At 45.2% G+C, this 25,646-nt stretch overlaps 1 protein-coding gene across 5 annotated transcripts in view; it reads left to right on the forward strand.

The window, feature by feature from the left end:
* The window catches only part of FRMPD4 (FERM and PDZ domain containing 4), an 881,306-nt gene extending 857,699 nt beyond the window's left edge, over positions 1-23,607 (forward strand). For 4 of the 5 annotated variants that reach the window (XM_047843671.1, XM_047843668.1, XM_047843669.1 and 1 more), the window contains 8 exons: positions 4,914-5,050; positions 7,785-7,911; positions 9,860-9,949; positions 10,515-10,697; positions 12,646-12,784; positions 17,512-18,576; positions 18,973-20,265; positions 21,873-23,607. In XM_047843671.1, the coding sequence (XP_047699627.1) occupies positions 4,914-5,050; positions 7,785-7,911; positions 9,860-9,949; positions 10,515-10,697; positions 12,646-12,784; positions 17,512-18,576; positions 18,973-20,265; positions 21,873-23,197 (4,359 nt within the window). In that variant the 3' untranslated portion in view covers positions 23,198-23,607. Of the gene's footprint in view, positions 1-4,913; positions 5,051-7,784; positions 7,912-9,859; positions 9,950-10,514; positions 10,698-12,645; positions 12,785-17,511; positions 18,577-18,972; positions 20,266-21,867 lie in introns of all 5 variants that reach the window. The other variant, XM_047843672.1, reaches the window with a different exon arrangement.
* Positions 23,608-25,646: the final 2,039 nt, after the last annotated feature.

The following is a 25,646-nucleotide window of genomic DNA, read 5'->3' on the forward strand; positions in this document are numbered from 1 at the left end:
GAGGTTAACTTTGACTCTTGGTTAAGGCAACGTTCTCCAAGTTTATCCATCCAGAAGTTACTACTTTTTTTGTGATTGACAGGTAATTTGTGGAGAGTAATTAATACCCTTTCACTCACCAGTTTCAGTATTCATTCATGCGTCTTGCCTGAATCCGTTATTACTGCAATGGTTTTAAAATGATGATTTTTCTAATTCCATTATTTCTTCTTCATTGATTAATTGGCATTCTGCTACGAAAAAGATTTTTTTCCCTTTGCCCTTTATTTACTCATTTATGCACTCATTTATTTGGTGCTTAGACTGTTCTGAAATAGGATATTCCTTATAATGGAATAATTCATTTCAAGGCAATAAGACTTTAAAAAAAAAGTATCCTTTGCAGACTGACTATATCTAATTCTGGGTTATAATTCTCAAAAAACAAGGCTTCCAGAGATGAGTCTTTCGCTAGTTTGCCCCAAAGGGAATTTATTCGTCTGACTTTAGGAGATGTTCTTGTATTTTTCCCTAACTGCTACCCATTACTCTCGCTTAAATTCCCAGTACAATCACATTAAACAGTAAGAACCCATTTACCTGAAGTTTAAGCATCTCACATTAGAAACTATTCAGAGATTGTAAACCTAAATGTAACCTCCCCTGACAAAAAAGGGAGAAAGTGCCAAAGTGAGGCAAAAAACAACAACAAAACCCCAAAGACGTGCCCCCTTTGGTTAGACATACCTGTGTAAGGCCAAGACTTCTGGAGCCATAAGAAATAAAAAACAAAGAAGGTGGGAAAAGAAAAAAAAAGAAACATTTGTTCAGCCTAGGTAGTTGATACACTGGTTTTGTTTTACTAGTCTCAGTATTTTCTTGTATATTTCAAAGCTCCCGTAGTCTTTAAAACATTGAGTGGGAAAAGAAAACAGGTAGAAGATGGCACAGAGACAGAGGCCAGGTGCATGCCAGAGGTTGGGAATGGGGACATAAATTAAAGTGGCAAGAATCCCTGGAGAACAGAAATTAAACCGAAGGCAAAAGAAGCCGGACGTACTAGAACATTCTAGCACGTAGGGCACTAAACGCAAGGCTCACTTAAACGTCCCCCACCTCAGTGCTCTTCGGAAGAGATTCTGGTACTTACAGCTCAGTAGGATGATTGACGTTCATGAAGATAATCCTGAGTCATCTGGAAAAGGCAAGTAAAGATATGTGCAGTGTACTTTATACCGTTTCCTACCCAGAACAGTGAAACTGTCATGACCTGGGTTTTTTAAATGTTAAACTTGGGCCACCCGGACCCCTCAACTCTATCCCCTGTTCCCCAGCAGGCCAAGTGACCCAGAGGTGACTGCCTGCTTCTCAGCCGATGCGTTACTGCCTCTTCCCCTAGCCCTGCTGAGAACCAAGCTGGGGCTCTGCCGTGGCTGCTCAGATGATGTGCTACGTTTTTTGGCTTGTTAGTTGCAATTAAATAGTTACACAGGTGCCAGTCAGTGCGTGGCTGTAGACAGATGCGTTCACTTGTCAATCGCTGTAATTATGTACTCACCCCATTCACAAGGTGCTGCTTCGAAACTGTTCTACTCTGCTTCTGCTCTAAACATCCCATTTTAAAACGCCCCTGGCCTTTACGAAAAAGGAATGTGGTTGTGTTTCTCCTGGGAAGGACCGACCTCTTAGGTAGACCAGGAGGACTGCTAAGCACAATTCTGTTTAAGGTGTGTCGATTCAAATCTAATGCAGTTCGTCGAGATCTTCCTGATTCAAAAGAGACACTTTTTATACGTGTGGGGCTGTTCTGCGAAGCAGAGATCCTGCCCAGCGATCTTGCCCCGGGGGACTGGCAAAAGACCGATGACATTTCTACTGTCCCCCCTTGGGTGTTGCACGGGTGGTGGACTAGCCCGCCACCCCTTCGAGGATTAGCCAGTGGAGGGAGGAAAGGAGGTGGGAAGCCATGTGTGCTGGGCCAAAATTAAGCTACCATCGTCTCATATGTCCTCCGCTGAGAATAAGAAATGAGAATTTCTTGGCATCCGACTCTGTTTCACAGAATGCGAGGTATGTCCAAAATAACTTCTCTGTCGAACAGAAGTCAGTGGATCTGCAAATGGCGCTGTGTGCCCATGTCGATTTTAAGGTACCAAAAAGACGCCGTAAAATTAGCCTAGAGAACAAAAGAGTAAGCAGAAGCCATATGTACATTACAGTGTATATTACCATATACATTACTCTATATAATGTGCAATGTACATTGCAAAGACGAAATTCAAGTCAACCTTGTGGGTTGCTGTTGAGGACAATAGCCATTGACTAGATGAACCTTGGCAATGGAAATAGAGGCTTGAGGGTGATAACATCTGTTAATCACCTACTCATTACTGGGCCACGAGGTATTCTGCAGATGTGAGTATATATAGTGACAGAAAGCCCTGGTAATTCACACTGTTGTAATTCATAATTACCTGTCCAATATCTACGAAGAAAAAGATGGTTACACCAATTAGTAAATGGGACAACACCTGAGAGGCTACGAAATATTTTAAAACACTTGAACAGCCTCGGTTGCCTTTTTAATACCTAACATGTTCATGATAAATGAACTTTCTGTGGGCCTAAAGTAGTCTATCGGGACCTCTATTTGGCAAAACAATGACCACCATTTGCTTGTGTTAACTGTATTTTAAGTAATGTGATTATGAGTAATAAAAGTATGATTCGTGCCATAAAATATATATATATATATATATATATATATATATATATATATATATATCAGACTTCACACTAATTCTCCAGGATCAGTCTGAACTAATTATATAATGTAATTAAGTGACTAATCACCTTGACAAAGAACTCACCCAGAAGTCTGGTTAAATACAGGGTATGAAAGGGAAAAAACTATCCCAGTCACAACTCTTAGGAGAAGTCCTAGTGGTGACTCAGCCTAATAAAGCACATTCCAGTCTGTGAAACATCCTTAGAGATGTACCAGCAACCTTGAGAGTGAGCCCATTTTTCAGGTAAGAAAACAGACTCGAGAGAGAGGAAATGCCATGTTCGAGGCCGTTTGATGAGTAGCTGACAGAGCCTAGGACTACACCTGGAGTCTTTGTCTCTAAATCCTGTGCTCTAATCCTGTGTCGAGTGCTTATTGTGACCTGGTGCTGTGCCAAGTGGCTTCCTCTCCCTCATCCTTCATGAGACTGTAAGATGAGCCTCAACCCCATGGTGTCCCTTTATGGACACCCCTAGGCGTGTCCCTTGGAAATAACTGGTAAACCCAACAGCAAAACAAAATGGCTGCCTTCACTCAGACCACCCTATCTCCCACCTCATACCGGACCTGCTTCCAATAAGGAGTGCTGTGCAATCCAGATAGGTGTGAGCTTTTCAGGAGGAGCGAAGGTAGAAGCCCATGTTAAAGATGGAGGCAGGGAGAGGAGGTGACTTCCCTCTTAGGAGCAAGGGGACAAGCTGAGAGGCACGAGCCTGGAGCCCGGGGACAGAGTGTGCATTGCATGGCACCAGTAGGGCATGGGTAAGTATTTGAAGGGTAAACGTTGTGTGCAGAAACCATTCAGGGGTACATGTTCCCATTTGGTAAAGTCAATGCATGATGGGGTCACAAATGTGCTTTGCTGGGAAAAGAGGTACATGTTCTGATACAGTTTTGCATTTGAAATCTTCTTGGGACAAGGCAAAGCAGGAAGAAAGAGGCTAAATATCATAGTTTCTAGCCCCAAAGCCTAGTTTTCCAGAACAAAAATAAGTGTGTGTGTGTGTACGCACACGCGCGCACACACGCACACACACACACACACACACACACAAAATATGCTGAAGCTACGCTGTGCTTCCAGGTGACGTATAGCTCAGTGCTTTGCCCCTAACGAGCAAGCATGCCCGGTGAGAACCAGTCACTGTGGTCACACTAGACTTTGCAAGTTGCAACACGCTCTCAGCCACCCTTGCGTTTGATGCTCACCACACACCCTGTGAGGTAGGCGTCTCCCTTTTACAGATGAGCAAACTGAGGCCCAGAGATGTGGCGTGACTCCCTCAGAGTCGCAGCAGGGGCGGGTCACCGCTGGAGTGAACTGAGGGTTTTAATGGCTACGCTTCAGTGAGTGCACATTCAGTATTGGCACTGCTCCAGCGGCGTCATTAGTGTGAGTCCCCATCGCACAGACGAGCCAACTGAGGCTGCAAGAGTAAAGTGGTTGAAGCTACAGGCACAGGTGGGCATTGGCAAAGCCACGATTCCGAAGCAGGTGGGTGTGAGGCCAGGGCTGCTGCTGTCCTACCCCTTGCTAAACCTGCCTCCCCCCTGAACTGCTCTCGAGAGCTAAATGGAAGTTAATGACATTGGTGATGACCGCGGTTGACGCGTATGAGCACTCACGGCTTCCCAGGGCTTCACATTGTTAGCCCGTGTCCTCCTCACCACAGCCCTGTGAATGGGGAAGCACTACTGTGCCCGATTTACAAAGGAGGAAACCGAGGCACGGCACAATTCAGGGATTTGCCCAAGTTCCCACCCCTGTGGAGGCGGAGGAATAGGATTCGAACCCGAGATTCCAAGCCCAGCACAAGTCGCATGCTGCTATCAGTGCTTTGCGCGTTCAGTTGCAGCACCTGTGTTTGGAAATTTCGTACCTGAATTCCTAATTATTTTTACCAAAAGCTAAATATTTAAATAGCAGCTCATTTGTCGGTGAATGTTAAATGTTTTGTGCGGTCCCTGTGTTTGTGCATGTAATTAAATACTGACTGGGTTCCAAGCAGCCTGGTGGAAATGTTTCCACATTTAGCCCCCTTGCCTTTGACGGGAAGCTGGAACACTGGGTCACCTGTTCCTCGGAGGCAGCGCGCCGGCCGCCGGTTCTTTGACACGCTGCGCCCTCTGCTGGTCTCTTTTGCAGAGTTGTAACGACGTGGTTCAGGAGCGATTTGGGCCCGAGCTGAAATACGACATAGCCCTGCGGCTGGCAGCCTTGCAAATGTACATCGCAACCGTCACCACCAAGCAAACACAGAAAATCTCCCTCAAATACATTGAGTAAGTGTTGGCTCTCGGAGCCATTTCAGGCACAAAGATGCTGCCTCCGTAACGCCCAAGTGTATTTTCGATGCATGTCTCGATTTCCAAAATTGATCCTGCTCGTGGCAGGGCATTTGTTATAAACATGGGCAAAATATATGAACGTCATGTTCATTTTTGGTGGAAGAGATCCATTTCTTACATAACCCACCTTTAGAGAATTGTTTAAAATGAGGACCAGATTGAAAGCGAAGCGTACGTTTTAAAATTCCTAAACGGACTTGATTCCAAGCCAAGCTTTGGTCTCCGTGCTTCTCAGACATTAAGCTCTTTAATTCTCACGACATCCCTAGGAGATCAGTAGGATTTTAGCTGTATTTTACAGATGAGCAAACCCAGGCACATAATGACTAAGGAATGTGCCCAAGTCACACAGCTGCAAACTAGAGGGGTCCGGATTCGAACCCAGGCAGTGGGACTCCATCTTGTGCTATAGGTCGTGTGATCAGTAGAAGCACCTGTGTTAAGACTGCGGCCTGTGTAACCTGAGATTGCTTTAGATTGCTAAGATACGGTATGAAAGTAATGCTCTTAGCCGTAATCAGGAAGGATGGTATCTGTGGTAAAGAAATGTGGCCGCCGGAAAGGATGCCATACAATCAAATTTTGTTTCACGATTCGAATGTTGGCCAGAGAAGATTCCCTGTTAGAAAAAGGCAGTCGTGTTGCCCTCAGGTCTGTTGAAGGGTCATCCTTTCAAAGAGAGCCCTCTGTCGCCCCGTCTGTATGCTTCCCGTTGGCAGGTGGCTCAGAAGCCGAGAGCAGCCATGCTGCTCTCTTAATCATGGCCGCTCTAACGCTAAGAGAGAGGAACGCTCCTATTTCAAAGTTCGTGGCAGGACCGAAGCCACATCTCCACGTAACACTCAAAGCCCTAGAGCCCTCTCCGCCTACACAAGTGATATGCAAGCTAATTGAAATCCCACCTTCCAAAGAAGCTTCCCATGGGCTGCCTATTAAGCCTTTCTAACTTCCCAAGGTGCCAGGCGGACCCACCAGGGAGCAAAATGGCTTCTTCCCAATGAGTTCAGGAGCCCGCGCTGGGGAGGATCAGAGCCCCGGTTTGCTGATTCCGAGGCCACTGTTCTCAAAAGTCTCGGTTCTCCTGTCTACGCCGACGGACAGATCCTTGTGTGCGATTTGAGAGCCTCAGGCCTTCCATTCTCCACCCAGTCTTTTTCACAGATGCCTTATCTGTTGCCACACAGGCCATGACTATCTCCTGAGAGAGACTCCGCCCACAAAGAGGTCTTCCGCTCAGTCAGACACATTCAGCCCCTCCTCCGTTCCCCTTCCTTATGTTTCCCGGGGGTGGAAGATACTGGCTTCCATATGAAAAGGTGGCCTGTCCAACTTGACACGGTTTTCGGACAACTTAGATGCCTTTCTCTTCCCGTTGCCTGTACACACGTTTTACCAGTTTGAATATGGTACAGTCAGAAGCCTCCCAGAGATAACTGGCTTGAGGAAGAATCTTACAGAGTCCACAATAAGGTTCTCACTAATCAGTCCACTCACCGGACAACTGTTCACTGAGCCTTTTGTGTGGTATTCACACTAGGACGGTAGAAAGTTCAAGTAAGTATAAATTGTAATCCTCAGCATCAAAGAACGTGTGGTCTGATTTTACAGATACAAAAAGTAATGATCTAAAATAATGATACAAGCGGAATTCCCAGGCACCCCAGAAGGAGTGCCAGATGATGGGGAGAAATCATAAATACAAGTGGAAGAGGGGGAGGAGGAGGAAGAAACGGTGATCATGAAAAACACCATCATCATGATTGATCAAGTGGGGGAAGGCTGTCTTCCTACCCTTCTCTGGAGAGGATCTGGAGTAGGAGAAATAACTAAACCTTCTTGAAGATCTTCTTAACTTAGGAGACACTGCTTGGGCACATGACCAATCCGGATAGAGTTTGTAGAGTTCAAAATATGGAAACTTGTTGGGGTAGGGTTGTAGTCATTGCTGGGGAAATAGGACCTCTGTACGCATATATTAGCCCAGTTTTATCTGTTTTTCTTGTATATCCACCCCTATTTGTGATGTTTGCGCCTCCCCACCACTGCCACACATACTTAAGGATCACGAACCCCACCCTGATGCCACACCAGAGGCACTCCTCGTTCACACACACACACACACACACGCACACGCAGCAAGAAATGTTGATTGAAGGAGCCAGATCTTCTGGCCGGGAGAGAAGTGTGTGTTTCTAGTGAAGTAGCCGTTGGTGAAGGAGAAGGGGAGGGCAGAATGGTTTGGGGGCATGAAGGGGTTGCATGGGCCCTTCTAAGTGAAGAGACAAAGCCACAGTGTGGGCAGACAGGGAGCAAAAGACAAAGGAATGGAGAGAAATTGTATTGGAACTACATACTCGGAGATGTGAATGAATTCAACGAGACTCAGAGGTGGGTTGGATAAATTGTCTCTTCAGTTCCCATTGGTCCCAAACGCATTCTCTCTGGAGAGGGAAGAATACGTTTCCTTTAGAATGCAAACAGATGTACTAATGATCAGCTAGTATGTTTCCTGAGTGTAAATTCAAAGCTGCCTCCCTAATCGGGCACCTATCTCCATTTCCTGCCTTTCCCCGAGTTCATTTGTTCCATCGAACATCAGAGCGCCATTTTGCCTTAGATAACTAATCATCACAAGGATGTGAAATTAAAGATCTGCTCTTTATTGCAGAAAAGAATGGGGATTAGAGACTTTTCTTCCCTCTGCTGTGCTGCAAAGCATGAAAGAGAAGAACATAAAGAAAGCACTTTCACACCTTGTCAAAGCAAATCAAAACTTGGTACCACCGGGTAAAAAGGTATCACATTTGCATCTTAATAGAAAATGGATTTTAAAGAGAAAGGCTTGCATGCATTTTTAAAAATGTTTAAAATTAGCCCGTGAATAAAATACTTAGTACCACTTTTTCAGAAGCAGTAACACTGTATAACCCCAGCCCCCCCCCCCTTTTTTTTGACTATTAACCTGTTTCTAAGACTAGTGACAGCTAAGTGTTCTTCTGGAAGCTTATTTATTTCTTGTAAGCTACGGACTCCTTCTTGTACCAAGTGTGTGCACATTCACGTGCACGTGCAAGAGAACCTTGCATAGCCACTGAGACCTTGTGATTAGAGAATAGGATTGCAAGTTCCCATCCCATCAGGCTCCCGCTTACCACGCAGACCAGCTTAAATGCACAGCAGGCAGCAAGGGTCCTTGTGACCAGACACCACCACTGTTGGCATTTGGAATCATTCTTTGCGGGGGGGGGGGGGGGGGGGGGGGGGGTTGTTCCGGCGCATTGTGTGGTATTCAGCTGATCCCTGCTCTCTGCCCCCAAGATGCCCTCGATTATGTCAAAGAAAAATGTCTTCAGACATTGCCAAATGTGCCCTGGGGAACAAGATCGGCCCTGGTTGACAACCACTGAATTAAATCTTACTTTTGAAGGGAAGATAAAATTATTTCTACCATTCACCATCATTACTGTTAAAATCTCCGTCCTTTTTTTTTTTTTTTTTTAAATCAGAAGAAACACAAAGGCCACGTTCAAATAGATTGTTGGTCAGAATAGAGAGTTATGTTCATAGGGAATCGAAAGCAAAAGGTTTCAAGAACCAGAAAGAGGAACCTTAAAATACTGGCCTTATAAAATTGGAAGCAGTGAAACCAACCCAGAACACTTAACAATTGATACCGGCCATAGAAACGTGGGTAACTCTGATAAGTCATTTTTACTGGCTGAAACGTACTTATTTCTGTTCCCTCCTCACCCCATGGCTTTTTAAAAGGTAAAATCAGGTTTGACACACTATCAGCCACCATCGCCTTACTTCCTCGTTTCTGTGATCATTCCACTCACGGAAATATAGCTGGACGGCGTGGATCAGTCGGTAGAACATGAGGCTCTTGATCTCGGGGTTGTGATTTCGAGCCCCCCGTCGGGTGTAGAGATGACTAAATAAATAAACTTAAACCCGAAAGATTTTTTTTAATTTCTGTTCTGATTGGCCCAAAGCTAATTTTTTTTTTTAATTGGCCTGATATGATTTTTTTCATGCATGGCCCACTGGTTTTGTAATAATTGGGATAACTGCTCTAAGATCTATTCATCACTGTTTTTCTATAAAGGTCAGTTTTTCTAGCCAAGAGTAAGTGGTTTGCTTTCAAATCGATTTGCAAAATGCTTTGGGCTTTTGAAGGAAGTGGGATGACTGAACAGTGCTAACAATTGCATGAAGGGTAGTGCATTTTGGTATAGTTAATATTCCAGTATTTTTAAAAAAATTTTTTAATGTTTTATGTTATTTTTTGAGAGACTGAGAGAAAGAGAGAGAGAGAGAGAGCGCACGAGCGGGGGTGAGGCAGACAGAGAGGGAGACACAAAATCCGAAGCAGGCTCCAGGCTCCGAGCTGCCAGCACAGAGCCCAACACGGGGCTCGAACTCACGAACTATGAGATCATGACCTGAGCCGAAGGTGGTCACTCAACCGACTGAGCCATCCAGTCACCCCTACAATCCAGCACTTTTTTTTATGATGCGTTCAAAATGGCTCCCCCAAACTCTGTGTACAGGTGAGTCTCCTGGACGCAGCCCGCCCCGTCCCTACCCGCGATTGGAAAGCACCACTGGACTCTTGGAGTCCCCGATGACCGATGGTTCGGTGGGAAAACTTACCATCTTGTTTTCATTCGTTGAGCACCCTGGCCCAGTATGACCCACCCCCAATGGAATTAACACCTGAGGTTTCTTTTCTCTCCTCAGCTCTCTGCACTGCAAGCCAAGGTCCATTATCTCAAGTTCCTCAGTGATCTTCGACTGTACGGGGGTCGTGTGTTCAAGGCAACATTAGTGGTAATTGCTTTTTCTTGCTTTCTCTTGGAAGCCACAGAAGCCTGCAAAATGTCACTGCCATAGGCTGTCTTGGATGAGCTGCCTTTGATGACAAAAGCAAATCAGCTGTGAATCTTTTCCAGCCTTCATTTCTAATCGACTGCACCACAGTCTGAAACTATGAGAAGAAATGTTAAACCAGATAACGCCGCTGCAGAATGCCCTAGAAAAAGAAACATGAAGAACCGAGAGAATTCATGCACGCTAACAATGGCCTTCTTTTAAATCATTGGGCCAGAAGTTGCTTTCCTATTAAAAATGAAAAAAAAAAATCCCCGTTTCTAGAAGTGTCTCATGATTACGAAAATATGCGCTATGATAACATTTGCTTTCTACATTATTCATAATTTAGCAGAGTCTCGATGCAATCATAATGTCTGGTTCTTCTAATTGGATGATTTGGTGCAATATCACCGAAAAATCCTGTCTAAAGAAAATGTAATCTTATAAGAACAGATTCTCAGGTTCAACTCTGCGTGGTGCTTTAGAGGTCTAGAACTTTTATATTTTTGTCACTATCTCTCAGCAGGCAGAAAAGCGCTCAGAAGTGACTCTTCTGGTGGGGCCCCGATATGGCATAAGCCATGTCATAAACACCAAAACCAATCTGGTGGCTCTTTTAGCTGACTTCAGCCACGTCAACAGGATCGAGATGTTTACCGAGGAAGAAAGCTTGGTGAGGGTAGAGCTCCATGTGTTGGATGTGAAGGTAAGTCTTTCAGATGTTGACACAGGGCCTCGATCTGAACAGCTCATTTGTGATAACACCGCTGATATTTACAAAGCAGTCAAACTTTCAGTGTGTGCAAAGGGTCAGAAATGTGACAAGGTGAGGGGTGGCAGGGGCGGTAGGGGGTGGGTTGGGAGGGACGAAAATCCACCCAACCCAGGCCTGAGGGCTCCAGCCCTCAGTAAAGAGCTGTGTGATTTGAGGACAGAGTACATGAATCACAGAGAATGGGGAGATTTTTCCCTGCTAACCTTCTAGAATATTCATGTACAGAGAGTCAGGGAGATTTTTCCCAACTTTATTTAGAACTCCCATTCCCTTTTGTCAGATTGAGTCCGTATGTGTTTATTCTTTGGGAAAAGCTGAGTATTTCAGTCAGTCTGTCTTTTTGTGGTATAGCAATTAGTACCGACAGCACATCGGGCCCTATGAATGTCATGGCCATTCCATTTAAAATAATAATCTGAGATTGTCGTCAAAGGGGAGAACTTTATTCCAGAAACAGGAAATTGATAGGAAATAATCCGGGTCCCCTGTCCCTACCTTCTTGTCCCAGTAGTAGACAAGTCATTGGATTTGGGCCACGGTAACGTGGCTGTGTTTCCACGGAGAAAAGGAAAGAGCATGGACCAGGGGGAGTGCTGTGAGAACAGGCAGGGAGGACCCACTCCCACCAGGGCTCTGTCTACACAGCAAACTGAAAAGCCTCAGTGTCCTCTGCAGCAGGAAGAAGTGACCATGGAAGGGAGAGTATGGAGCTCAGACATGGTGGCCACGGCTCGTGGCATTTCATGGGCTGACTCCAGGTCTCCGGTTGACTCCATAACAGTGGAAGTGCAAGAACAGATTTGGAATGCCTGGCCCCGTCTGCGAGCAAAGATGCTAAGAACAATGCCCCGCCCCCCGTGGAAAAAGAGTAGGAGAAAGAGTGAATTGGATGCAGTCATCACATACCTGATAACGGGATAATCTGGCCCGACGGAAGTAGGTGGCAAGACCCTACCGGTGGTTTCCTGCTTACATGAAAGAATTGTGGGGTGCCTTGAGGGGAGACCTCACCTGAAATGGAAAGAGAAGGCAGTTCGTCACGTAGTATGTGGGCTTTTCGTGGGAAGTTAGATTCCAGAGCCAGGGCCATCAGACCTGGCCAGGATCCTCTACCCGGGAATGAAAGCAAGAGCCGGTCACGGACGTTTCTGTGTCTCTCTGGGTGTCGGCTTTTGTCTTGCTCCCTTGTTCCTCTCTCAAGTTCTCTCTCTTTCAACAAGAACAGACCAGTCGGTCATCCTTTCTAATTCAACAAGAATGAATGCTTCAACTGAACACTTCCTTCACCATATGCGCAGGACTCCTCTCCAATTACATGAGAACCTCATTGTTTCCAGAAGGTTTTAGCAAGGCCTTTTCTTAACTCCCACCTCTGTTTTCCTCTCCTGTGAATTTGCAGTTTCTTTTACAAGCATCCTTTTCCTGGACCTTTTTGTCACTTTGCGTTCAGTCTTAGAAGTAATTTCCGCTGGAATTTTTACTTCTTTTCAACACTAATTTTCACTATGAACCCAAACTTAATCTTCCTGTGATTTTTTTTTTTTTGCTCCCAGATCATGGGTTCAAATTTGGTAACTGACTCCTTAACTATCAAGTTTTAAAATGTTAACTATTTGGAAACGAAACCAATGTGACCTTTTTTCCTCCCCTTCCCATATTACTTGAAAAGATTCAAAATGCCTGTGTTTTCAAGATGGTGTCACCTAAATGTTTTTCAGTAAGGCTCTCGGCGTGACTTCTGACCTTTCGTGTTTGTCCGATGACATGATTGCGCGGTAACTTTCTTCGTTACATTTCATAAGCATGAATCCAAGTGTTGTCACCTGAGGGAGCTTATTGAGGAGGGATGGCTTTAACCAAAATATTCTCTTTTGCATAGCCCATCACGCTCCTGATGGAATCATCAGATGCCATGAACCTGGCCTGCTTAACTGCTGGCTACTACCGGCTACTTGTGGATTCCAGGAGGTCAATATTTAACATGGCCAATAAGAAAAACACAGGGACCCAGGAAACAGGTACTCTCTTCCTGAACTCAGGAAGCACTGACCCTCCCCTCCCCCACCCCACCTGACAACAATAAAGATGTATCTTGAAAAGTTAAAATGGTACTCCTACAAAAATCTAGTGTCCAAATGTAATGCAAAAGCCTTCAGATAATTCTGATATGGTCGAATGTTTTAAATGAAAATGTCGATTTTTCCATCATATTTTACACATCACTCAGAAGTGCTGGGGAATATGTTTCAAAGGCAGTGATTTTCTTATTCTGAAGGGAGTGAACATCTGTCTTTATGACTGAGTTTTCACTGCCTCGCTCTTACAGAAGTCAGGATGCAGAGAACTAATGACACAGGATGCCCAGCAGGAGTTACGAGCCCCCACCTTTAGGGCTTGTCCCTCCTTAAGGGGCCCTAGGCCTCAGTGTCTGGGCACCTCCTCCTACATCAGACTTACATCCGGGATCCTGGGAGCTCTACCAACAGGACTTGGATATCACCCAGCACTTGGACTTGGGCCTGTAGATGGGACCCCAGCAGCCACCTTAGCTCTGTAGGGGGAGCAGGAAGATGGCAAAGGCCTCAGACAAGTTCAGCCACTTGACAGGATGAGATAGCTCACGAGTGAGGACAAGGAGGGCTGCAGTGTTAAGGGTTGCTTTGAGGGTGGGTGGTTTTCATTTGTTTTAGATTTTTTTTTCTTTAGTGTCTGATTATTTTCCTACATCTACAGTGGACACCCAGTAAATGTGGCTGATGGACAGGCACTAGCATTCAAACCAGAGCTGCTGACCCATGACAAACTTAGAATCGTGGGGCGCCTGGGTGGCTCAGTCGGTTGAGCGCCCGACTTCGGCTCAGGTCATGATCTTGCAGTTTGTGAGTTTGAGCCCCACATCGGACTCGCTGCTGTCATCATGAAGCCCGCTTCAGATCCCTCTGTCCGCCCACCCTCCCTCTGCCCCTCCTCCACTTGTGCTCTCTCTCCCTCAAAAATAAATAAACATTTAAAAAAATTATAATCAGGGTTTCTTTTAAAAGAAAGGGAAATTCTTAAGAACAAATTCCATTGTCACTGTTTCTGAAAGAGAGAGGGGGGAAGGAAAATCCTCTCACCTGTCGCCTTAGCAGAAAACATAAATGATCATTCCGTAAATATATGGTAGGTTATTGATAGACACACGCAACCCAACAGATTTGTGCCCAGTTTGTGATGATGGCTGGTCAGGTGGAAACACTCATAGGAAAAGGGAAACCTGAGAGAAACAGAGAGAGGTAGACAAAGCATGCCAGAAGGCAACTTCGAATTATAACTAGATGTGATCCAGCCCCACCTAGGAGTGTCATTTATTTGCTTGTTTGTTTCTTTGTTTATTTATTTCTTTTATTTTATTTCTCTGTGTCTGGGTTTTCTCAGTTGTAACATCGGAATTGGGAACCTAGCTTGCAAGGAAAGGGTTAGGAAGAAAGTTCCGCACCACACCCAGAAGGATGCCCAGTACTTCTGTCAACAACTGGCAGGGAAGCAGGAGTGGAAATACTTGAGCGTGAAAGTGACGGGGAAGGAACCAAAAGGTGGTGGCGAGAGGGCGCTGGCGTTGGTGGTGAACATTTGTGGGATCACGCGTTTTCACTGAGCTAGGAGATTGTGGACAATTCACCGCTGGCCTGGGAAATTGCGAAGATCAGTTCAGTGGGGTAACGCCATCCTTTTGTTCGGAAAACCAGTTTTCGGCTTTCTATTTTCAAATCTGCGAGTTTATCTTGAAAATCAAACCTTTTCCTCATGGACTCTTAAGATTGTCCAGGTGCATGAAGAAAACTAAATCCACCATTTCAAAAGCAGTCACAGGAACAAGGGCTCCTGTTCTGTCCAGTTTATAGTGGCTCACAATGTAATGTTTCATCAAATTTTGAGGGGCAAAAGCTTATCCCCATGGGGAAGGAATGGAACTTCAACCTTTCAGCAATCTCTCCCCATTCTCTACACTGAGAATGAGGGTGAGGGCGTGTGCCCCAAATAGCTAGGGGATTCGCATCCTCTGATGGTGGCAAATTCACTCTCCTCTTCAGAAACTCCCCCTGAGACCCAAGAAGTATAGAGCGCGAAGTCTGTTTAGACCAGTTCATCCCTGGTCCGCACTGCCCCCCCCCCCCCCCCCGCTTTATGGGAAACCAGGCCCTGGTATAGACCCCAGTTCCTAACCCACATCTTTCTGTGTCTCTAAAATCATCCCAAAAGCCAAGTCCCTACACCCTTCTAGAAGGAAGCCAAGATTGAGTATTTTCTTGTCTCAAATTGATCAGACCTTAGTCAAGATCTCTAACAAGGAACAGTAAGCCTGCGTTTCTTCCCTATCTTGAAAATTAATCTTTGATTACTTGGATTACTTTCAAAGTCCCTGAACCCACATATCTATGCACCTCTGTGCATTAGGAGGGTCTGAGTTAAGTATCTATTAACTTGTTTTAGCCTGCTGATCTATTCAGCTTTCATGTTATACTAAAGCAGAAGTTGGCAAACGATGGCTCATGGATCAAGTCTTGTTCTTATAAATAAAGTTTTATTGGTACTCGCCATGCACATTGTATTTGTTTCCTAGGGCTGCCGTGACCGATTGGCACAAACCCTGGGGCTTAACATAACAGGAACTCATTCTCTCACAGTTTGGGTGGCTACTGATCCAAAATCTAGGCAGTGGCAGAGCCATACCCCTCCAAAGTCCCAAGGGGAGAACCTTTTCTTGCCTCTTCCATCTTTACATGGCCTTCCCTGCTTTTCTGTGGGGCCCAAATCTCCCTCTGCTTTTCTCCTATAGGGACAATTGTCATTGGATTTAGGGCCCTCACGGATAATCTGGATGAACTCCTCTCAAGGTCCATAATTGAATTACACTTGCAAAGGCTCTTTTTTCCAAGAAGGTCATACTCACAGAGTGGATATATCTTTGAAGAGGCCACCATTCAACCTACTCCATGCATTTGTTTATGCGTCATCTATGGCTACATTCGAGTTCCCATGGCAGAGTTGAGTGGTTGCTCAACTGAGCACTTGGCCCACAAAACCTAAAACGTCTACTACCTAGCCCCCCCTTTACAGGCAAATTTTGCCAACCACAAGTTTAAACCTAGAGCCCTGTCACAGCTTCGCTAAACTACTATCCCTCTCCCAGCAATTTACGTTCCCGACATACACGAGCGTGTGCGTCCACACACACATACACCCCCTACACACAGTCCTAATCGAAATCGTTCATAAAACAATGCTGAACCCCCATAGGAATATTTATTATAAGGTAACATGTAAATAGGGCTCTTGTGTAGCTCAGTGCCTTCAAAAGTATATCTTTCTTGCTATTCATGAAAATAAATGCATTTAGCAAATGACTTGGAACAACATTCAGCATTGAGTTTATTGTGTATAACTGGGGGGCGAAGGGAGTGAAAACGTCTCCAGTAAAACTGATTTTTTTCCCATATGCCTTGTACATTCGATGTCAGTATCATCCAAACTTGGGCCAGGGGGCGATTTGAGGGTACTAATGGGAGATTATGTGGCCCTAACACTTCCTCATTAAATTTCCTTATTAAATTTCAGAGCAAACTCTCCACATCAAAATTCCCTATTGGGAGACCCCTGAGGAACAAACAAAACCATGATTTTTAAATTAGGGTTTTGCAATTTTCATTCACGGGAACTTCCAACAAATCTTCAGGAGTTCTCATGCTCCAAATAAAAATTGAAATCAGCCAAACTATTAACTATGTCTACAAATAGCAGAGAGGCAGGGTGCCTGGGTGGCTCAGTCGGTTAAGCATCCTACTCTTGGTTTCAGAGCAGGTCGTGATGTCATGGTTCATGAGATTGAGCCCCGCGTTGGGCTATGCGCTAGCAGCACGGAGCCTGCTTGGGATTCTCTGTCTCCCTCTCTCTCAGTCCCTCCCCTGCTCGAGCTCTCTGTCTCTCTCAAAGTAAAGAAATAAACATTTTTTAAAAATCTCCTTAAAAAAAATAGAAAGGAGTGCATTACCTGTGACGTCCCAACTTACGCATCGTACATGCATGCATGCGCGCACACACATACAGGCATCCATGCTGACGTTTATACATGAATATATTAACACCCACTAGGATATAAAAAGTCTCAAGATAGAGGTTTTATGCTATCATTACAATATGATTACGTTATATTTTTATGTGTATATTAGATCATTTTTATTATAACATTATTACATCATCATTACAATATTTCCTAAAATGTGTGGCAGAAGTCTCAGGCTCCTTGACTTTCTCTTAACTCGATAAGGAAAAAGTCCAACATCTTCCTCTACATAGTGGGCAACGTTAGATCTCACTTTACAACGAAAAGGAGAATCTATTTTCTGGAATAACAGCCTATTAGACTATCGCCTTTATGGATTTTTAAAGACACGTTATATGTTCACATTCACAGACATAAATGAGGTCTTCTAATAATAGAACCGAGAGTCACGTGGGATTAAGCTGTAGCTCCCTATTCTTGGATGGTATTCTGTTTGATCAAATAGCAGTTGTGTCTCATGAGCGATCAATTTTGGTAATGTCGGTTCTCATGACCAAGAAATCCTTACACCTGACGCCTAAATTGACGGGTACCATATCTGGGAAGCTGAATAACGGTATTTACAAAACTGATGCTACAAGCCATTAAATTAAGAAATCAGGTCTCACAGTAACGTGTCTTTGCCTGATTCTTTCTCTTTAGGAACTGAAAATAAAGGAAAGCATAACCTCCTTGGCCCAGATTGGAACTGTATACCCCAGATGACCACCTTTATTGGCGAAGGGGAACAAGAAGCCCAGATAACATATATAGATTCAAAACAGAAAACGGTTGATATTACGGATGGCGCCTTGTGTCCCAAAGACCACCGGCACCTGTATCTAGACAACACCTATAACCCAGATGAACTCAACCAGCCACTGACCCAGCCGGGAGATGCTCCGTGTGAGGCAGACTACAGAAGTCTCACTCAGCGGTCCCTGTTGACCCTCTCAGGACCAGACGCTCTGAAGAAAGCACAGGAGTCTCCGAGAGGAGCTAAAGTGTCCTTTATTTTCGGAGATCTTGCCTTGGATGACGGTAGGAATCCCCCGACTCTTGGCTACGAAAGACTATTGGAGGAGAGCCCAGAACTGCTGGAGAAGCAGAGGAATCTCTACATCAGCGGTGCCAACGATATGAAGGGCCTGGATCTCGCCCCGGATGCGGAGAGCATCCAGTTTGTGGCAAATTCTGTTTATGCAAACATAGGTGACGTGAAACACTTTGAGGCCGCCGAGGGGATAGAGGAACCCCTCCTGCACGACATCTGTTACGCAGAGAACACCGATGACGCGGAGGATGAGGACGAGGTGAGCTGTGAGGAGGACCTCGTGGTAGGGGCGATGAGCCAGCCGGCCATCCTCAACCTGTCTGGGTCCAGTGATGACATCATTGACCTCACGTCCCTGCCCCCTCCAGAAGGGGATGACAACGAGGATGACTTCCTGTTGCGTTCCTTGAACATGGCCATCGCCGCGCCCCCACCTGGCTTCAGAGATAGTTCAGACGAGGAAGACTCTCAGAGCCAGGCCGCCGCCTTCCTCGAGGACAAGGAGCCAGGCAGGAGTCTGCAAAATGACGAGATCCCTGTGTCCCTCATTGACGCTGTGCCCACCAGCGCCGAGGGGAAGTGTGAGAAGGGCCTGGGTAACACCGTGGTTTCCACGCTCGAAGCTCTAGAAGCTCTGTCCGTGTCAGAGGAACAGCAGACCAGTGACAATTCAGGTTCTTTCACGATTGTTACATTTATTCACTGATAACCCTGCATTTCATCCTCTCAAGCCATTTACCCTTGGAGTCCTGTTATGTGCTGTTGTCCATTTCACACATGTCCCATTTCATAAGTGGGCAGAAACTACCATCGTGGGGTTTTCATGTATGTGGTTTCCTTTGTTACTTTTTTTTAATATGTAGCACATTCCCCCCCCCCCCCCCCCCCATTTCTGGAACAATTGTGCAATAAACTCAGAGTCCTTACTGAAAAGGGAGAAACTTGGTTTTTGGTTTTTGGTTTCTGGTGTGTTTTTTTTTTTTTTAATAACAATGAGTCCCATTTTCTTACGTGTCTCCTAGTGCCTCTGACGCCTCCATTAATCGGTTCTTGTTTTTCACGGCATGCAGGTGTAGCCATCTTGCGGGCTTATAGTCCCGAGTCTTCGTCAGACTCGGGCAATGAGACTAACTCTTCCGAAATGACTGAGAGCTCTGAACTGGCCACAGCACAGAAGCAGTCAGAAAGCCTCTCCCGCATGTTCTTGGCCGCTCACGAAGGCTACCACCCCCTTGCAGAAGAGCAGACAGAGTTCCCCACCTCCAAAACCCCTGCTGGGGGCTTGCCTCCCAAGTCCTCGCACGCCCTGGCCGCCCGTCCGGTGACCGACCTCCCGCCCAAAGTTGTGCCTTCCAAGCAGATACTTCACCCAGACCCCATGGAGATGGAGCCCGAAACCATGGAGACCAAGTCGGTCACTGACTATTTCAGCAAACTGCACATGGGGTCGGTGGTGTACTCGTGCACCAGCAAAAGGAAAAGCAAGCTGGCCGACGGGGAGGGGAAGGCACCCCCTAGTGGGAACATGCCAGGGAAGAAACAGCAGGGGACCAAAACAGCTGAGGCAGAGGAGGACGCCAAAGGTAAATTTGGTACTGTGTCTTCAAGGGACAGTCAACAACACCTAAGCACTTTTAACCTGGAAAGAACTGCCTTTCGCAAGGACAGCCAAAGATGGTACGTGGCCACCGAGGGGGCAGTGGCTGAGAAAAGTGGATTGGAAGCGGCAGCCGGGATAACATTTCCAAGAGCTTCCGGTCTGGGGACGAGGGAGGCAGAAGAGAAGGATGAAGGGGCTCCTGATGGAGAAGCCGGTGAGGTTTCAGGACTTGGCCAGCGGGACCACTTCTTAACGGACGTGACCTGTGTATCTTCAGCCAAAGACTTAGACGACCCAGGGGATACTGACCCGTCTACCTGTGACCATCCTTCCAAGCTTCCTGAGGCGGAGGAGAGCGTGGCCCGCCTTTGTGACTACCACCTGGCCAAGCGGATGTCATCATTACCAAGCGAGTGCCATTTTTCTCTACAGAGCTCTCAAGGCTCTTCGGTGGACGCAGGCTGTGGCACAGGCAGTAGCAGCAGCACCTGTCCCACACCTGTGGAGTCCCCCCTCTGCCCCTCCATGGGGAAGCACCTGATTCCAGAGACTGCGGGGAAAGGCATGGGTTATGTTCCTGCGGAGGAGAGAGCCGCTGGGCTTCCCAACCATGGCGCCACCTTCAAGGAATTGCACCCACAGGCAGAAGGGATGTGTCCGCGGATGACAGTGCCCGCTCTGCACACAGCTATTAATGCGGAACCCCTGTTTGGCACTTTGAGAGATGGATGTCATCGGCTCCCCAAGATTAAGGAAACCACAGGTACAGCAATGATGGATTTAGCGCTTTGCACTGCACGCCCGAAGCCTATAAACCAGATTTACAACAAACCTAAAAATATAAAGTTTGGACAAAAAGTCAAAGTTAGAATTGTTTTTGAAAGGTTGCAGAGCTATGGCCGGGTTAAGTGTCCCTCATGGATCCCCCAGTGTTTAGTCAATACTGAAGTTTCTAGATCTGGAACAGCAGTGGAAATGGCATTTGCTCTTTAGAACCTTGCTCCGTGCTTGCTTTCAAACTCTGAAGGGAGCGATCATTTTTTTTCTAAATCCTAAATGTAGATTTTCAGCCGCGCTCGATGCTCAGCGGTGTCTCTAGTTGCAAGACAGTATTACGTAGAGTCACAAACGTTTGATTTCCTTCTCAACACCTCACATTTCTACTTTTGCCCTTTCGTTATTGAGAGGCAAAGAAGGATAATAGAGCGGGGTTGCAGGGAGATGGAAGGGGCTTGGGAAGACCGTTTTCCTTTCAGCAATACTTAACAGATCCCTCCCTCCTCTGTAAGACTCTCTTAAAGACATATTCTGAAGTATCTGGCACACTTTGGTGTCAGGAAGTCTTTCGGGGTACGCGTGATGAGTTGCCTTGTTTTCTGCGAAATAATAAGATATAGGCACAGGGAGAAACAAGAACACAGTCACCTTCTGTGTCCATCTACACCATGCTGTAACTTGGTGGGGACATAGTCCTCTCACCGATCCACTTGGCCAGCCATCACGTGGCAAAAACATGTTCTTTCATACTCTCAAATATCAGAGTATATCAGTAATATCTCTTCCGTATTAGGTCAGTAGGTGGTAGTGAGATCTTACATTGGTTCGCTTTCATTCCCCCCCTTTTAAGATTATCTGCTTTCACGACACCCGCCACTGGCGTCACCTGCCTTGGGAAACCCGTCTTTGAATGGCCTTTAAGCACACCGTTTAATCTTTTGTGGTTTACAAAGAACTTTCACCAAACTTACCTCTTCTCACAAAAATTCTGTGAGACGGAAATGTGTTCTTCACATGACCACTTTTTTGAGAAAAGTTGAGCAACTCGCCCAGGGTCTCTGCTTCAAACCCCGTACCAGGCCAACCCCTGGGGTCCTCTTGAAAAGTTGACCTTATTTAGTGCATATTAATTAAGTTAGTCCACTTTAAAAAAAAAAGGTAACTAATACCAGGATTAACCTAACTCCCTTGAAATGAACTTATATGTCATAAATATGTTGGAATAGTGGAGGTCTAGGAGGTCTAGGATGTGTGTTTTCTAATTATGCGTCTAAGCACTGATAGGTAAATACTGGGGACAAGGAAGTCATGAAATGCCATTGTTTCTGAAAATGATTGTGATGGCTAGACAATTCCAAATAAATGAGTCGTTTCGGAAATAGCAGATTCCTGGTATTTCTTGAAATGTACTGAAATGGAAATCTTAGGAGAGCTCAGGAGGCGGTCCTTGAAAAGGAGGGTGATCCTGACGAATTGTAGCCCTTCTAGAATACATCCTTGGGAAATGACAACCATCACATAGAGGTTCAGTGAAAATGACCACCCATGAGATGCTTAATGATTCTCTCTGTTTTTCTGCTACCCCTAGTGTAGCTTTGACAGAGCCTGGGAAGGAGAGACGAGGAGGCATGCCTTCAGCTTGGTCTCAACATCCTGAAGCTGATCCCATCCTGCTACCATCCAACATTCACTCGGAATCAAAGGTGCCAATTCCAAATCAAGACCCTAATGATTTCTCCCAAGCAAATCTGGCATACGGAGAGGCTGTGAACTGGCGGCCACTGGATCTGAGAGGGGGGAGCCTCGGAACATCCCCCAGCCAGAGGGCTCTGAGACGTAGCAGCAGTATCCTCTCGGGATCTGTAGGTATGGAGACCTTCCAGGAGAGAACCAAGGGTGCGGTCAGCTTAAAGTGTCCAGGTATCACAGAAGCACAGGAGGCCAGTTCAGAAAGGCGAGCAGAACTCCCCCTGGGGAAGAAGCTCACCAAAAGTTTTTCCCAAAGCTCGATGTTCTTTAGCTCTGAGGGAAAAGTTCACAGAAGGTCCCCGGTGGCTCACAAAGACTCAAAGCTGTATAGGACATTACCCTTGCGCAAGCTGGAAGGCAGCAACTGGAGATGCCGGGGACCTTTCAGCTACTGCTTCCTGAACCGAGGGCAGGAGGAAGACGGTGATGAGGATGAAGAGGAGCGAGAGGCCACCCGCCGGGTCTCTTGCCTCTTTCGACCACAGATGACTCAAGCCATGCCAGAACCAATCAGCCCACCCCTGGCTGTTGGCATTCAGAAGCAAGGAGGGGAGCTGACCAGAGGTTCAGTGCTGAAGGTCTGGGCGGAAGATCTGAGTGGCCCGGATGATGCGGACTTCAGCAACCTGGCCTTTGATGCCCGGATTGCAAGAATAAATGCCCTAAAAGAGAGCACATATGCAATGCCTGATGGGTTCCTCGCAGCCCAAAATGATGCCAATGAGCTGCTCTGCCTCGTCAGGGCCACGAAGGGAAAGAGAGAGGAGTCACGCCCTGAGGCATATGACCTTACGCTTTCTCAGTACAAGCAACTGTTATCCATCGAGTCCAGACAGTTGGGAAGTGCCTGTAGGAAAATGGCTATGGCCGAGAAAAGCCCAGAGGAGATGCTTCTAGCTATGACCTCCAGCTTTCAAGTGCTCTGTTGCCTAACGGAAGCTTGCATGCGATTAGTTAAAGTCGTGAACTCAGAAACGCAGCGGCAGGAAATCGTAGCGAAGATCAATGAAGTGGTCATAAACTACATTTGTCTCCTGAAAGCTGCAGAGGCAGCCACTGGAAAGACCACTGGGGATCCTAATGTTGGACTCTCGGCGCGACATTCAACCACCATGGCCGCCCTCGTAAGCACACTAACACGTTCTCTCAAGATGCTTTTAAATAAATAAAATATGAAAGTCACATCATAATCTACCTTTGCAAAGCCATACATGAACTTTTATTTACTTTATGTGTACGATGAACAGATGTCTCCTTTCTTCTCTCTGTATATTTTGTTATTTTATATAAAATAGGAGATAAAAGTCACATTGATGAAATGTTGAAATGTACTAATCAGATGTATTCTGTTTATATTATACATATATATACGTAAAAGAAATATACAAGAAAGTGATGACATTTGGCTATTTTTCGTATAGTTGAAACTCCAGGTATATGATGTGAAATTTTAAACTCTCAGCAAAACCGTGTTAGAGCAGAACAATGAATCCTCTCCCCTTTCCTTCCAAGCAGATACTTGGAGACCATATCATTCATACATAGAAGTTAAAAAGAGAGAGAGAAAGAAAGAAAGAGAGAGAGAGAAAGAAAGAGAGGTAGAAAGAAAGAGGGAGAGAGAAAGATCACAATGTATATAAATCAATACTTATGTTTTAAAATTATGATTTTTAAGCATTGGAAATAGCAGAAAGACATTTAAAATCTGAGAAGCTATTATGAATTATTAGAGAATATATATAATAAATTAATTTTTTGCTCATAGTGTTTGGTTATCTGATGCTTTCTTCCAAGAATCCTACATGAAATTTGATTTTCGCTTATGCCATTTGGGCTAGAAATGGGGTGGGGGCGGATTCTATTGTGTCAATACAAATGCTCTTCATGATGTTTCTATAATTAAAATATTTCCCCAAAAGAACAGAAGTAATGATGGGCAGGTTCCTAGGTAAAATGTCTAGAGTTAGAGATTATCTAATTACGTAAAATGAAAGGAATAATGTCAAAATTAAAATGTTTGATGAAAAGAGAGATCTCCTTTGATTAAATGTCAAAATATATAAACCAAAGACATCATCTTCCTCCCCACCCCAACTCAACCGTGAGACGTAGAATTCCATTAAGAGCGACAGAACATTTAGTGAAGTATTTGCAAAATTACAAAAAGCAACATTCAGTGATCATCATAGTTAAGTGCAGATCCAGTAATGGGAGTCAAGGCATAGAACTTCGTGCGTCACCTCTATAGGGGCCGATGCTTCCAACCAAATTTGAAATTCCAGCCTACCACTGGGACAGTTTCAAATCTGGAGTGTTCCAGAAAATCAGGGAGAGAGGGCTCCTCTAATATGGAAGCCAGGATGAAGAAATAAAGCATTTAGCGAATGTTCTAATTTGGATTGGTAGATTGAAATATGAAAGCTGGGGCGGGGGGCAGGGGTGCGGAAAGACAAGTGGTAAATTTTGACCACTGTGGGCAAAACTGGTGGAATGCAAAGGAGTTCCGAACTGTCCTCTGTCTAAAAATGTATCTCTGGGTCAAAGCAAAAGGATGCGAAACGCAGTTGTCAAAGAAAATTGATATGTACATATGTACTTCATGGGTCATTTAGTGCTTAAGCTATACATACTCCTGTTTATGTAGATGGCTCCTTAAAATATGACAGGAGTATGGCAGGTGCAAATACTTCATTTCTGTAGCCTACCGGGCAGGAGGCATCACAGTCTCTTGTCAGTCGTTCCATAGAGACTCAGTAACAAAAGTCACACATATTTATAGATGGTAGCAAACAAAAGGAGTTTAGATGTGTGTTATTATAAATAATGTTTAAATAATACAACATTATTTTCTTATAATTATAAATATTGGTGTTTGATATTGATAAATATTAATGGTGTTTACTGTGGCAATTTTTGGTAAATATTCTGTGTACTAAAATACTAACATGAATAGGATGTGTGTTGTATGTCAGACAATGTGCTAAACATACCACATATATTACTCAATCATCACAACGATCTTATGGTTTGGACACTATTGTTAATTCCCGACGGAGGCAATATGGTGTAATAGTTAAGGACGCGGGGCCTGGGGTCAGCAACTTCCTGATTTAAATTTGGACTCTGCCATTTCCTATCCCTTTCATCTTGGGAAAGTTGATCAATTTTTTTCTGAGTCTCAACTTGCTTACAGTAAAATGAAAATCGATTTCCACAGGATTGTCATGACTTGGAAGTAAAATCGTGTATGTAAAGGTTTTGCCGCAATGCGGGCATACCTGGCAGGGTATATACTTCCTGTTAAGATCTTATCATCATGGTCAGTACGTTAAATATATTGCCCAAGATAATGTATGGGGGATGTTTGCTTTATATGCATATCGTCTCCTGCCTGTATATGCAGGATGTGGTATGTGCGTTGCGTGTGTATAAAAGAAGTGTCCAAGGAAATAGCCATCCTCGTTCAAATCCTATCCAGTTAGAACAGCTTCCCAGTCCATTCTAGTTCTTTGAGAGGCCTCAGTAAAACAGCTCTGGGTCCTTCCAAACCACCTCCCATGACCTATGGGTGCTCCAGTACGTTTCTGTTTCTTATAGACAACCTCCTTAGTACGTAGA

The sequence above is a fragment of the Prionailurus viverrinus genome, chromosome X (genome assembly GCF_022837055.1).
Source record: "Prionailurus viverrinus isolate Anna chromosome X, UM_Priviv_1.0, whole genome shotgun sequence".
Taxonomy (NCBI): Eukaryota; Metazoa; Chordata; class Mammalia; order Carnivora; family Felidae; genus Prionailurus; species Prionailurus viverrinus.